The sequence below is a fragment of the Microcaecilia unicolor genome, chromosome 3, assembly GCF_901765095.1.
Source record: "Microcaecilia unicolor chromosome 3, aMicUni1.1, whole genome shotgun sequence".
In the NCBI taxonomy this organism is placed as follows: Eukaryota; Metazoa; Chordata; class Amphibia; order Gymnophiona; family Siphonopidae; genus Microcaecilia; species Microcaecilia unicolor.
Genome location: NC_044033.1, coordinates 122,389,617 through 122,405,006, shown reverse-complemented (window position 1 = coordinate 122,405,006; position 15,390 = coordinate 122,389,617). Strand labels below are relative to the sequence as shown.

The 15,390-nt window shown below is 39.9% G+C and overlaps 1 protein-coding gene across 2 annotated transcripts in view; it reads right to left on the bottom strand.

Moving 5' to 3' along the window:
• Nucleotides 1–15,390, bottom strand: part of LOC115465679 (serine palmitoyltransferase 3-like) — a 247,587-nt gene that overhangs the window by 18,303 nt on the left and 213,894 nt on the right. For both annotated transcript variants that reach the window (XM_030196336.1, XM_030196337.1), the window contains exon 10: nucleotides 8,212–8,347. In XM_030196336.1, coding sequence (XP_030052196.1) covers nucleotides 8,212–8,347 — 136 coding nt within the window. The remainder of the gene's footprint in view (nucleotides 1–8,211; nucleotides 8,348–15,390) is intronic.

Here is a 15,390-nt window from a genome sequence, read left to right as displayed (position 1 = left end):
TAGGAGAAAAAGAACTGAATACAAAAATATCCCATTTTCTTTAATCTAACTATCCCCTCATGCAGGAATATACGTGCAAAAAAGAAGAAAAGGGTTCTGCAACGTTCAATACTTTCATCCAATGTTCAAAAAATACAAAAGCAAGCTTGCCCCACATCTTCAGTAGATAACAGTACTGTCTCCCAGTTCTTCGGACTCCATCGCTATACCCAAGGAACTCCAGCCCCATCGCTTTCTCCACCTTTACTTTAGCCAGCTCCACTTGAACAAGGTCCTAATTGGTGGACACCACTGTATGGTTCTAAGTAGGTCAGGTACTCAGTCTGCAGAATCTTATAAGTTAGTCACCTTGAAGTAAATTTACCAGTCCAAAAGTGTAACCTTTCTGACAAGTGGGTAGTGGCTATGGGTAGGTAGGTTTAGGTTTTTAAATTTTTTCAGAGAAAGCATGTAATTTAAGTGGTAAAGTTTCCCTTCCCTTTCCTTCTCCAATCCTCCAGACAATCTTACCTGGTTCTGTCTAATTTTACTTCCATGATTGTATCATGTGAAAATCTGGCACATTTAATCTCTATAGCCCTCCAGTATATCATGAGTATCTGGATCAGCTTTGGGTCCAATAATGTCACCTTTTGTTAGAATTTGGTGTTAAGCTACAGATATGAGAGAGCTATGGCATGTAAGTCCAGCCGCCTATCTGTGAATTAGAACTTGGTAGCCTATAAACGATCTTTAAATGCTGGTTCATTATAACACTGTATATATTGTTCGTATCTTTTGATGTTCTCGTGGGTTGTCTATATGTATAGCCCTAAGTATCAGCAGTGTTCTTAGTTTGAAATCTTCTTGTCCTTATACATTTTTTTCTATGTTAATACAGATGTGATTTGCTTGCATTACCTGGTTATGATTCCCTGATGTTTCTTTGTTTATGGTCTGCATCTTGTTTTTTCTTTTCATTTGTATTGTACATTAAAGTTTTAATGCAAAACAAAATAAGGGGAAAGGGGGGGGAATATATATATATATATATATATATATATATATATATATATATATATATATATATATATATATATATATATATATATATATATATATATATATATATATAAAACCTCCAAGGCAGGCTTGATACCAAAACAAGCTTTAATTAATTGCTTTATGTTCTCCAAATCATCTGTTTAAAGTGTGTGAGTTTTCTCATTTGTTTTATGAATAAAAAAAGTTATACAATTTTTATTTACATATTTACTAACTTGTATCAATCCATTATTTGCTATATTTGTGACTATCTAGAAGTTCTGTGTAAGCCTCTGCTCTTTTTATTAGATTTATTTTGCAATGACTAGCCTATCACGTATCCTAAGACCTTTAATCACAATGCGCATTGAATTCAGAGTTTGAGAAATCTTTATGGGGTGCAATTTAGAGAGGAATGAAAAACTGGTAAGGTAGAAGGGGCTCTTCTCTTGCTGGCTGAACTTGGATGCAGGGGCTTCTCTGGGAAAGAGGACAGAAATGGAGATTTCTGAATGCTTTGGGGGTAGCATATGGCAGCCATCAAAAGGAGAGAAAGGAAACTCTTGCTGTTTGTGTTGGAAATTGAAAGAATTACCCTTCAGGCTAACTGGCCCACTCATTTGAGTTGGTTAGCACAGGGAATATTAATGCTAAAATGTATATGCAGAGCAAGCATTAAAAGCCATACTCAATTTAATGTGGCCCTTAAAACCTGGCATGCCATTTGTGCTAATCTGCCAATTTTAACCTGGGTTAGTACGCAAACACCCAAATGTATGCAAACACAACTCAAATATTCATTGCAGAACTCTTGAAAACCAGATCGGAGAGAGGGTCCAGAGAACTGAGTTTGGTAATCCCTGATTTAGAATTCAAAAGCATCTCTAGTGCATGAATTCAAAATTCAGCTCCGTCACTGTAATCTCTCCCCCAAAATCTCTGGGAGCCATATCAAAATAAGGCATGTCTCTTATTCTGGCTGTCCCAGCTAATGGGAAAAAAAAGAAAAAAAAAAACCAACAACCCTAGAAAAGCCACAGGAGCACTGAAAGATAAAACAAGTATGAGTGCACGTCATTCAAAAAAATTTGAATACAGTATTTTCATCTCATAAGATCGAGGCCTTTATATCTACTACTACTTGATATTTCTAGAGCGCTACTAGGGTTACGCAGCGATGTACAGTTTAACAAAGAAGGACAGTCCCTGCTCAAAGGAGCTTACAATCTAAAGGACGAAATGTCAAGTTTGGGCAGTCTAGATTTGCTGAAAAGAGGTATGGTGGTTAGCTATTCAGTAATTCAGATTTATACATTCCTAGCAGCAGAAAAATTTCTGAAAGCGTATGACAGATTATAGGCATTAAGGTGAAAACGTCTTACAAGGCTGGCCAATGCAAGCCTTGGTGATTAATTCCACCAGCGCTGACAAATACTATAATCTACAACTAAGACTGAAAAACAATGAATCAGTTCTTTTTTTTTTTTTTTTAAAGCATGTGCCCCATTTCCAAAGTAGCTCTCTGCTAATAATTCAGAACAGAACCTCTAGAATCAAGTGTCAGTTCATGCATAAAATCTGTTTTACTTTTCTGGGATCTTAGTCAGGTATTTGTAACCTGGATTGGCCACTGTTGGAATCAGGATAGTGAGTTCGACAGACCTTTGGTCTGTCCTAGTATGGCAATGCTTATGTACGTCTTTATATTACTGGGATAGAATACTAACCACAGCCCTTGCAACAAAGGAACAAAGCACCTTATTCTTCCAGATATACAACAGATCTATCCTGCTGGAACATAATCAAAGTTTGACCATCACCAGTTCCACTATCTCTCCCTGAACTGCAGTGCCCCTGATTACTTTGCTAGGATGCTTCCTTCTTGGTCTTTTGGGTAAGAATGAGACCCTGTTTAATAATGGTATCCCCCAGGCCCACTTAAGACCTGTGGATGTTACAACTATGTTCAAAAGCAGGATTAAAACGGAGGTAGTTACTAATGTGTATTAAAAGCATAATGTGCAATTTTTAACATTAGTGCATGTTAAATGACAAAAGTATGTTATTATACTGAAAGGCAAATTGGAATTATTTTTTCTGCTTGAAGCATGTGGCCCAATGCTGCCGGGCATCATCTTAAAGGGGCAAGTAGCACAAATAGAACAGTGCTCCCCCCACACACCCTGTAGGTCCCCGTCCCAACAGCCTTCTACTGTCAATCTCTGGTAGACTAGGGGGTTCGGCTAGGAGTGATCCTCAGTTGCTTCTGCTCTTGCTACATTCAAAATGTAGTTTGACCCTTTGCAATACTGCAAAACTACCATTAGGGATTGTCAGTGCCATTTTGAACCCAGGGCTGGAAAGGACAGGAGCAATTGGGGATCGCTCCTGCCCCAGACTCCATATACCACCAAGGACTGACAGAGGTAAGCCCTGGGGAGGGGGACCTTAAAAGCTGTTTGTGTGGGGAGGAGCACTGTTCTATTTGTTTTGCCCCTTTAAGTGACATTCCCTGGGAGAATCGGGCTACACATTAGTAGCTCTATGTTACCAGAAAGCTGAATAGCACAGCTTGAAAGGCTGATCACAAGTTTTGTTAATTATGTACCACGGAAGTACTAACCTGTGGTACTGAGTTACTGCAGGTTGGTGACTCCTGTGGTAAACTGCTATATTTTACTGCAGCTTAGTTAACTTCCCCCAGATTTCTTAAAAACAAGCAGTAAATAGACTCTTAGAAAAAAAAATTGGAAAGGGGGCGGGGGGGGGGGGGGGGGGGGAGAATATTTAAATGAGAAAATTTTGCTTTTAGAGGACCACTAACACTAAAAATCTAACTCGCGTTTGCCTGCAAACCAGGAAACATACTGCCACAAACATCTTTGTACCTCAGCAGCACTGCTATGAAAAAGTGGCTTGGAAACTTTATGATGTCTAAGAGCAGCCAACAAGCAGAAATTACATAGAATGTGTTTTACCATACATCCAACTGGCATAGAGCTAGCCAGTTTATATATTAGTGCAGTCACTGATAACACACTGTTCTATGAATTTGACATCCTTTCTATTAAAATGCAGTATAGTTGTACAAAGGTGCCATAATTAAGAGAGGTTACTGTTGTTTTTTTTTTTTTTTAACCTAAATGTAACTATGTTACACAGTGTATGACAAAAGCGCTACTAAACAAAATTGCTTTCTCTAAGCCAATTCATTTAAACTGAAAAAGCATGAACACAAAAATGCTTGTAATTTAACTGCTGTTATGTGTCACTTCACAAAAGTAACAGTCTATGAAAAAGGTAACATAATAACATAGTAAATGATGGCAGATAAAGACCTGAATGGTCCATCCAGTCTGCCCAAGATAAACTCATTTTACATGATATGTAATACTTTATATGTATATGAGTTTGATTTGTCCCTGCCTTTCTCAGGGCACAGACCGTAAAAGTCTGGCCAGCACTGTTCCTGTACTAAAAGTTCTGAAGCTAACGTCGACGCCCTTTAAAATGTACACGCCAGCCCATCCATATCTATTCAGTCACAATCAGGGCACAGACCATAGAAGTCCACCCTGCACCGGTTTTACTCTCCAAATACCGACGTCACCACCCAATCTCTACTAAGATTCCATAGATCCATTCCTTGTAAACAGGATTCCTTTGTGTTTATCCCATGCATGTTTGAATTCCATTACCGTTTTCATCTCCACCATCTCCCACGGGAGGGCATTCCACATATCTACCACCCTTTCTGTGAAAAAATACTTCCTGACATTACTCCTGAGTCTGCCCCCCTTCAACCTCAATTCATGTCCTCTAGTTCTACCACCTTCCCGTCTCCGAAAAAGGTTCCTCTGCATATTAATACCTTTGAAATATTTGAACGTCTGTATCATGTCACCCCTGTTTCTCCTTTCTTCCAAGGTATACATGTTCAGGTCGGCAAGTCTCTCCTCATATGGTTTGCAACGCAAATTCCATACCATTTAAAAGGTGATCCCTTTTAAAAGCAGGGTATTTTTCAGCATCTGTCTCATATTCAGAAGCATGGTATTACACAACGTAGATCTCAAAATCACGAGTAACACACCTCAAAGAGCTAGTAATGTAAACCCTAGACAGGGTAGGTTGAACAGAAGTCATATAGCAAATGGTTTGCGCTGGGGAAATAATGGAACCCCTGGGCCGGAATGCCCAAGAAGGCAAGGATAACCAGGTGACATTGCCCCTCCCCAGGGGGACTTCCCCTGTCCCTCTTTCTTGAGGAATGAATGGCAGCCACTTACCACTGGGTATTGAAGATCAGAGGTGAACTTGGTGCCTCTCTCATTTTCTGCTAGCCACATGATCAGGGTCCCTAAGCATTCCCCCACATGGTCTCCCCACTTGTCCATCCCCCCCCCCCCCCCAAAGACATTTCTAACATTGAAACTCCCATGTTTTGCCTACTTGTTTCTGCATGCTAGTTGCTTCCCCCTCCCTGACTTTTACTGTTTTATTCAAATTTTCAAACCATTTTGAATGGATTTTATTTCATAATAGTGGTATAAAAGTTTATAAATAAATGACAGCACGATGCCTACATTTAAAGGTGAAGCAGGTATTCATCTGAAATTGAGATTTTACTATAAAACAATCACTGAATACTGTCTTAAACCTGTTTCCTCTAAAATATTTTCAGTGTAGTCATATGTTCCCATATGAATGCACTCCCCTGGGTAAAGGCCTGCCAAGTATATCATTTGCAAGTATTTTCATTTATTTTTCTTTTAAGTTAAAACAGATACGGTTGGGAGGAAAGCTTTGCTGACTAGACTCAGGGTGCTTTTGTTTTGGGCTGTGGGTGGAGCTGTATTTCAAAGCATAGTTGCTGTAATGGCTGGCTGAGAAGGGAAAGGAGATTAAAAATTGGGGGAGGAGGATCCCAAATACCTGTGAATTACATTGCACCATTTACTTATATTCCGCATATACCTAATTAGTTCAATGCGGATTACATACCAAGACAACTGAATAACCTAGAGAATTACAGTAAAACAAACTTCCAATAATAGTAAAGAAAATGGAAACTTACAGTAATAAAAAAAGCCTTAGATAACTTAGCCAAGATGTTTGAATAGCCATGTTTTAAGTTTATTTATTTATTTGCATCCCACATTTTCCCACCTATTTGCGGACTCAGTGTGGCTTACAATACATTATGAGTGATGGTAATACAATTAGTTGCAGTAAGATTATGGGTTACATTGTGAAGAGTTATGGGAAGACAGAGTAAATTCAGGATGTCATATGGGGATAGAACAGCGGAAAGTAACGGTAGGGGAATTGAGAGGGGGAAAGACAATATCAAGGGAATATAAAGGTCTAACAATTTTATCTGTGGATAGAGTTTTAAGAGTGGTGATGATGCGGGGGAAGAGAGTTCAGAAGATATTGTATTGATGCGTATCTGTAATACGCATCTGTAAGTTGTTTTCTAAAACTTGGATAGATCCTCAAGTCTCTAAGTTCTTTAGGTAAACTGTTCCAAACACTTGTTACTAGATAACTGAAAGAAGATCTAAAAATTCTTAGATACTTGATACCTTTAGACAGCTCAAAGCACTACAGTTTGGTAGAAGTGGAGAAGTAGCATAATGGTTAATGCAGCAGCCTCAGAACCAGGTTCAATTCCCCCTGAAGTTCCTTGTGACTCTGGGCAAGTCACTTAACACTTCATTGCCTCAGGTACAAAATAAGTGCCTCTATATAATATGTAAATTGCTTTGATTGTAACCATAGAAAGGCAGTACAGCAAACCCCATCCCCTTCCCCTGGAAGCCCAAAGGAACAGAAATATCGGTTGGGCTAAGACACACAGGCCTTAATTTCAGAAGGACTGGCTTGCAGCACAGGTCTGGCACTTTTCAAACTTCAGAGCAGGTGGCATGTTCTGCTCAAACCTCTCCCTTCCAGACAGGTTGCAAGAAAGGTGCCGGGGGGGGGGGGGGGGGGGGGGGGGGCGGAAGAGAAGCTTAGAGTACAGAACACCACACTTCCCCATCCAGTCCCTCCTGCTACTCATTCCCCTGTTCCGCCTGCCCCCTCCTCGCCCCTACAGTGTCATTTTGTTTTTGTCAACAAAGTAAGCTCTGGTTAAAAGCAATATTTAAGAGGTCTGGGTAAAAGCCGGATCCACCAGATCCTATGCTTTTCACTTTAAAATCTCCTGGAGCTGCAGCCCCAGAGGATCCGGCATGGCTTTGGCAGCTTTTAAAGTTCAAAACATAGATCTGGCTTCCTTCTTTGTAGTCAAATGACCCATGGCCACCAGAGCTGTGCCAGATCCTCCAGGTTCCAGGCAGCTTTTGAAGTTGAAAGCATAGTACCCATAGGATTCAGAGAATCTGGCTCCCTTCCTTCTCCCCTAGATCACATGCTTTCAACTTCAAAAGCAGCCAGAGCTGTGACCTAAAGGATCCAGCACAGCTCCAGCAGCCAAGGGTCAACCAAGTGCAGAGGAGGAAGTTGGATCTTTCAGATCCTAAACTTTCAACATTAAAAGCCGTTGCAGCTGTGTCGCAGAGGATCCAGCGCAATTCCAACAGCATTTACAGTGGAAAGCGTAGGATCTGGAGGGTCCAATTTTACCTATTTCTCTATTTAATGCCAGTTTATGGAAATAATTATTATTATATTTTTGTGCTTACTGTTTCTTCCTCCTTTTTCTTCTAGCTTGGTTGTAAACTGTGCTGGGGATCCTTCACGGTTCCATTTTCTTTTTACAGTATTATAAATCTCAACCTGTGTCCTCTCTGCTCATGACATCAAATAACAGTCACAACCAGGTGACAAAGTGAAATTAGCAATGCAGTCTCACCTAGAAATGACATGGAAGCTACACAGAAGCCAATCTGCCTCTGGTGACCAACACTGATGGTATACAAAAAAAATTCAAGTAAACTGAAATGTATATTATGCTTAGTGGTTTATCACACAAGTTTAATGCCCGGTTCTCAAAATTGTGATGTGCTCCTATTTGCTGCAAACATATTTCACTGTGCTAGAGAAGAGGACATGAGAGATAGCTACTCATCAGCAAGAGCTGCAGACAGAAAAACAAATAGATGCCATTAAAGACAAGTCTGGATAAATATGATCACCCTTTTTTGGAAAAAGCCAAAATATTTTAGAGATATTACTTACCTTACTTTACCAGGCATATAGAGGAGCAGAGGGACCACAGGAGAATCATCATTGCCATAGATAATGAACCCCATTTCATACAGTCTTTGCCTGAAGTATGTTGTGTTTTCTGCCAGCTGCTTTACCCTTTGAATGCCTGAAAGAGAAAAGGAAATGGGACTTGATATACTGCCTTTCTGTGGTTTACATAGTATATACAGGTACTGATATACAGGTAATGGAGGGTTATGTGACTTGCCCGGAGTCACAAGGAGCTGCAGTGGGAATCGAACCCAGCTCCCCAGGACCAAAGTCCGTAGCACTAACCACTAGGCTACTCCTCCACTAGAGGAAAAGGGCTCTGTTAACACGAAGACTCACTTCATGCCATCCTAGCATTTTTTTTGAATGCGCTTTAAATTAATATAAGCAGATTCTCTGTAGGTCTTCTTTGGTAAGTAAAATTTTAAACACAAAGCATTTCCCTTGTTATCTAAAGAGCTTCAGAGATCTGGACTTAGCCATGACCCTGTTAGGATTCCAGCATAGCATGTCCACAGAGTCATACCCTTCTTTGATAGGGGGAAGGACATGGAAACATGCCTGGCTGTAAAACAAGCAATTCTGTCACACTGAGTGCAGTCAGACTGGACAACTTTAGCTAACAAAGGGCAAGTTTTGACAAACTGTATTAGACTTAGTAATTTTTAGGACGTACAAGATCTAACCCCCACTAGAAACTTCTTAAATCAAAATGCCATATTTAAAAACAGGGTAAGAAAAATGAGAATCCAATGTAGATGTCCTGAAAAGAAAATTAAAGAAATTTAAAAGCTCTAGTTCTTTATCATGAGTAGTGAGTTCAGGAAATAGATGAATCCCAGGCATGCAGGCCTATGTCCCACTTATCAACATTCTTGGACAAGGTTAAGTCAATTTCCCTGTCTCTCATCCTTACGTATTAATAAACACGTATTAACGTATTAGGGGCTCTTACTCAAAACTGGGTTCCAGAAATGAGCTACCAAATCATTCAGCCTAGTGACAGATAAATTAACTTTGCAGCACAATTTGTAAAACTTCCAGAGGAACGGCTGTATTTGTCAGGAGCTGTAAAAATGGCAGAGGCTAGTGGCATCTTATATACTTGCCCACTGCCTTTTCTCTGGTGTGCTGTTGTGGATTATCAATTTCCTTCCTCATACTATCGCATTGAGTGCAGCTCTGGACTGAGACAGTGCTAGCCCTGCTTGCTGATGTCATCTGTGATGTGTGGATGAAGAACTGGGGCCTCACGCTAGAGGTCCCACATGTCGGATGGAATACACCAATGAAGTTGCTCCAACAAAGGAGCACGACTATACAACTACATTCCTTTGGGCGGACTTGGGGCAGTGCGGGGGCATCTTTATCACCAGATGATTTTAATGGACTTTCAGAATCAAAGGTTGAGAAATTAGTTGGGTCCTTCCAACAAGGTCTGTTCCCAGTGGAACTGTTAGATGAGGGCATAAAATGGGATAGTTCTGGGGGTCCATAATGAGGAAACTTAACTGAGACATATCCCATATCCCAATCTTATGTTACAGAATTGGAATGAATCATTATCTACTACATTAGATGACATTGCTCCTTTATCAGTAAGACCTGTTGGAAATTCCCCTTCTCCATGGCATTCCTTAGACCTATGTAAATTTAGAAGAGATTTAGAAAATTGGAGACAGCTTGGAGAAAATCTAAAATCCCTAGACTTTTTCAAATTGGAGAAAACAGATTTTAAAAAACTACAAATTAGCATTCTTCTAAATTGCTCTTTTACTGATTTGCCACTAAAGTGTTTACTGATCTGCCACCTTCGGATACTCTAATTTTCAGTGTCAGTCTTTACAACCAAAATATCTAGATACTTTTTTTCAAATCAAGGTTAATAATAATGTTAGGCAGGCACTTTAGGTACATACTCTTAAATCTCCTGACACTTATTTTTCTATAATATAGGGGATGATATTCATGTAGATAGAATTGGAGATAGTTAACATCCTGCTTGTTGGATATCTGTCCCTCTTATTTACTAAAAAAAGGTTCCATCAGACACTCTTCTTTGGTTAACCATTTTTACTAATAGAATTTTACAAGCTGGATCTTACCCAAATACTTTGGGCAACACTGTACCAACTCCTATACCTAAATCATTGGGAGCCAACTTGATCCTAGTAGGTAATTATAGACCAGCAGCCAACACTCCATGGGTGGCAAAACCTTTAGAATTTGTAGTTATCAACTAATTCTCTGCCTATTTTGACACTCAAAGTTATTTACATTCAACTCAGTTTGGGTTTAGACCCCTCCATACTACCAAACCAGAAATTAGAAACATTTTAAGTCTTGGTCAGCAGGTGGTTCTTCAGATTTCGGTATTTGATTGTATTTATCCATGATGAGCTGATTACAATTCAGTGCAGTAGAGGAGTAGCCTAATGGTTAGTGCAGTGGGCTTTGATCCTGGTGATCTGGGTTTGATTTCCACTGCAGCTCCTTGTGACCTTGGGCAAGTCACTTAACCCTCCATTGCCCCAGGTAGTAGTAGTGGTATATGGGTCACTATCTCCTTTATATCCCAGACATTTGCGCTCTCTGGGTCTGAACCATCTTAAACAACCTTCTCCAAAAAACTATAGTCAGTATAAAACAAAGATAACATCCTTAAGGGGCAAGTCCTTATCTTATGGAACTTCCTACCAACAGAATTACAACAGTAGAGTGAATACACTTATACTCTGGAGGAAAGGAGAAACAGGGGTGATATGATACAGACATTCAAATATTTGAAAGGTATTAATCCGCAAACAAATCTTTTCCGGAGATGCGAAGGTGGTAGAATGCGAGGACATGAAATGAGATTGAAGGGGGGCAGATTCAGGAAAAATGTCAGGAAGTACTTTTTCACAGAGAGAGTGGTGGATACTTGGAATGCCTTCCCGCGGGAGGTGGTGTAGATGAAAACGGTAACAGAATTCAAACATGCATGGGATAAACATAAAGGAATCCTGTTCAGAAGGAATGTATCCTTGGGAGCTTAGCCGAGTTTAGGTAGCAGAGCCGGTGGTGGGAGGAGGGGCTAGTGGTTGGGAGGTGGAGATAGTGCTGGGCAGACTTATACGGTCTGTGCCAGAGCTGGTGGTGGGAAGCAGGGCTGGTGGTTAGGAGGCGGGGATAGTGCTGGCCACACTTATACGGTCTGTGCCCTGAAGAGGACAGGTACAAATAAAAAGTAGCACATATGAATTTATCTTGTTGGGCAGACTGGATGGACCGTGCAGGTCTTTTTCTGCCGTCATCTACTATGTTACTATATAAACTGTTTAGGAAATCACTTAAAACCTGGCTGTTCAATTAGATATTCCAATGATTTTAAAAGATGTCTATAAGAGAAATTATGTAAAATTTGAACTCTACGAACAAGACAGAAAGGGTGTTTTGAATGTGTTAAAAGATGTTTGTATGCCTGGACTGATTATTTGCCTATAAGACAGGACTGCAATGTCTATTGTAATCTACTTTGATCTTTAAGATAAAGTGAATATAAGTGTTGAATTAAATTATAACCAACCAAATTAATTATGCATTAAAATTTGATTGCTAGTTTTAAAAAATGAAAATAAAGAATGAATGTGGCAGATGAAAGTTTGGACACCCTTCAAATCTGAACTTTCTAACACCTCCTGTGGCAGAAACAGCAGCTTCCAAACATTCTCTGCAGCTAGCTAAGAGGCTGTGTGGTTTCTTGCTCTGGGAATTTTACCCCACTCATCCTTGGAAAACTTTAAACTCAGAAATATTCATTGGTCTCATAACAACCACTACATGCTTGAGATCTCACCACAGATTTTCAACAATGTTCAAGCCTGGAACTGTGACCATGATTTCTGTGAGGAGGTCATAAAACACTTTTCCTTTTCCCTTCAACAACTCTCCCATGCAGATTATTGTTGTGTAAGTAATGCTATACTGTTAACAACTAGTCCAGTGCCAGTTAAACCTTTCAAGGTCATGTCCTCTTTTGTAGGTTCTGTTTAGTAGCTATGACCAGTTTTTGGGCAGTTCTATCAGAGATTTTTCTTGTTCTTCCAATCCTGCCTAACAGTTGAAATTGCTAGATGATAACACTGATATGTTTCTCAACAGCCTTCCCTTACTTTGTAAGAGTGCATTATCTTCCATTTTTAGGGCTCACATAATTGCTTAGCAAGAGCCCATGCTTGCTGAAAGTAAATAAAACAATTTTAAGTTGAGACGGTAGAAAGGCCTAACAGTTTACTAAAGTTTAGCGTGTGCTAATAGATGTGTATAAAATACGACATGCAGCATTTAGAGCATGCTCTAAGTTTTAGTAAAAGGACCCCCAATCGTTTTAAAAATGTAGTAATGAATCAAGTGAAAGGGTATCCAAACTTTTGCTCCTGCTATATTCAAATCTGTTAAAATAGCATTATGCATTAAAATTTGCATGAAGATGTCCTGTTTAACTTTATACTACGTAGAGATTGTTAGCTTCTGTTCACTTAAGGATTCATTAAAATATACAGTTTGACTGGGGCACCTAACTTTTATACAGAGCTGTAATGCAGTCAAGAAGGATACACTTTTTCTTGCCTAAGCTGCATAAAAAAAGAAAGAAAGAAAGAAAGAAGTAAAGCAATAACTTCCCAGAACCTGAGTTGCTTCAAAATCCTTTTTTTCTGTGTGTATGTCGGGGGGGGGGGGGGGGGGGGGGGGGGGTAGGGGGAACGTATTCCTATTTTATGTGCAAAACTTAACCAGCAATGTGCCAGCATTTTCAAAAAGGATTCACCTGTCTATAGATAAGCTCTTTTTTATTTACTAAACAAAGTCCAAGATACTGACCAATGAATGCTTTAATTCAAAACCATCTGAAGCCTCCCCAAAGGTTTTTAAAAAAGTACAGTTTGGAATGACTTTTGGACAGCCCACATATGGCAACCACATGTCCTCTATGTCGTGTCTGCACAGCCTCTTCCTCAGAACACATTTATTTTGCAAGCAGATTGGGCTTGGAGTTGACGACACTGGATGGTGACTACCCTACAGCTTCTAAAGGTACACTCTTCCCCTCCCCCCCATTACATATTAACCAAAGGCCAAAACCCCCTGAGTTCCACAATGCAGTGTGAAAATCCTTGGGTATACAGCTTGTCATCAGTTACATGTTTCACTATTTGTACTTTCAAACATTTTACAGACAAGAAATCTGCTGGGTTAGCTAAGATCACAGAGGCTTTTAACCATCTCCTCCAAGTGGTTAAAGCAGAACAGCTGTGTCAGCATAAGGAAAACAAAACAGAGGTATACTGCAGAGCAGTCTAATCACTAGCAAAAACAATGGCAAGTGGTATTCCTAAAACAGAGAAATAAATATCAAAGATCTATATTTTAGAACCAAAGAAATGATTGATGAAGAAGAAAAGAGAATGACTCCACAACTCAAAGGATGTTTAAAGCAGATGTTTTTTTTTCCTGTGTGGCGATCCTACAGATGTGGAGGCCACTAGTCTTGAGCTTTTTTATTTTCAAATAGCACCTGACACTGCAGAATAACAAAAAAAACAAACAAACAAACAAAAAAAGACACCCAAAACATATATAGGAAGCATATCACACATATGAACTAACCTACCTATGAAATGATAGTGCTATAAAAATTACACTGGGCTCTAAAGCACCAATATACCTACAACTGGGAGACAAACAAGCTGTACTGTTACTGATTCCTGCCCATGCTAGCAGAATCCATCACCTCATACAAAATAGGGGACCACAAAAAACATGCAGACAAAAAATGAAATGGGGACCACAAAACACATGCAGACAAAAAATGAAATGGAGACCCCTTCTCCCCTCTGCCCAAGAAAGTCAGATTCTATAAGAAGTGCAATACTGGTAAGAGAAACAAATGCATTTTCTCCTGTACGCTGCTAAATACAAAAATAGAAAAGATATACATTTCCTAATGTGAACACATATCAAACCTTAAAAAGTATTAAATAAAAATATATATTTTGGTCTCAATCTAATTCACTTTTTGTTTCTCCTAAATCCTTTTCCAGGTTTGCCTTTCCATTTCTTCTGTCTCCTCTTGTCCTTTTTTTTTTCTTCTCTTCTCTACATCCATTCGGCACTGATTTTTTTTGTTTCTTTTTTCTTGTTTCTTTGATTTCCATTTAAGTACATAAGTACATAAGTAGTGCCATACTGGGAAAGACCAAAGGTCCATCTAGCCCAGCATCCTGTCACCGACAGTGGCCAATCCAGGTCAAGGGCACCTGGCACGCTCCCTAAACGTAAAAACATTCCAGACAAGTTATACCTAAAAATGCGGAATTTTTCCAAGTCCATTTAATAGCGGTCTATGGACTTGTCCTTTAGGAATCTATCGAACCCCTTTTTAAACTCCGTCAAGCTAACCGCCCGTACCACGTTCTCCGGCAACGAATTCCAGAGTCTAATTACATGTTGGGTGAAGAAAAATTTTCTCCGATTCGTTTTAAATTTACCACACTGTAGCTTCAACTCATGCCCTCTAGTCCTAGTATTTTTGGATAGCGTGAACAGTCGCTTCACATCCACCCGATCCATTCCACTCATTATTTTATACACTTCTATCATATCTCCCCTCAGCCGTCTCTTCTCCAAGCTGAAAAGCCCTAGCCTTCTCAGCCTCTCTTCATAGGAAAGTCGTCCCATCCCCACTATCATTTTCGTCGCCCTTTCGCTGTACCTTTTCCAATTCTACTATATCTTTTTTGAGATACGGAGACCAGTACTGAACACAATATTCCAGGTGCGGTCGCACCATGGAGCGATACAACGGCATTATAACATCCGCACACCTGGACTCCATACCCTTCCTAATAACACCCAACATTCTATTCGCTTTCCTAGCCGCAGCAGCACACTGAGCAGAAGGTTTCAGCGTATCATCGACGACGACACCCAGATCCCTTTCTTGATCCGTAACTCCTAACGTGGAACCTTGCAAGACGTAGCTATAATTCGGGTTCCTCTTACCCACATGCATCACTTTGCACTTGTCAACATTGAACTTCATCTGCCACTTGCACGCCCATTCTCCCAGTCTCGCAAGGTCCTCCTGTAATCGTTCACATTCCTCCTGCGACTTGA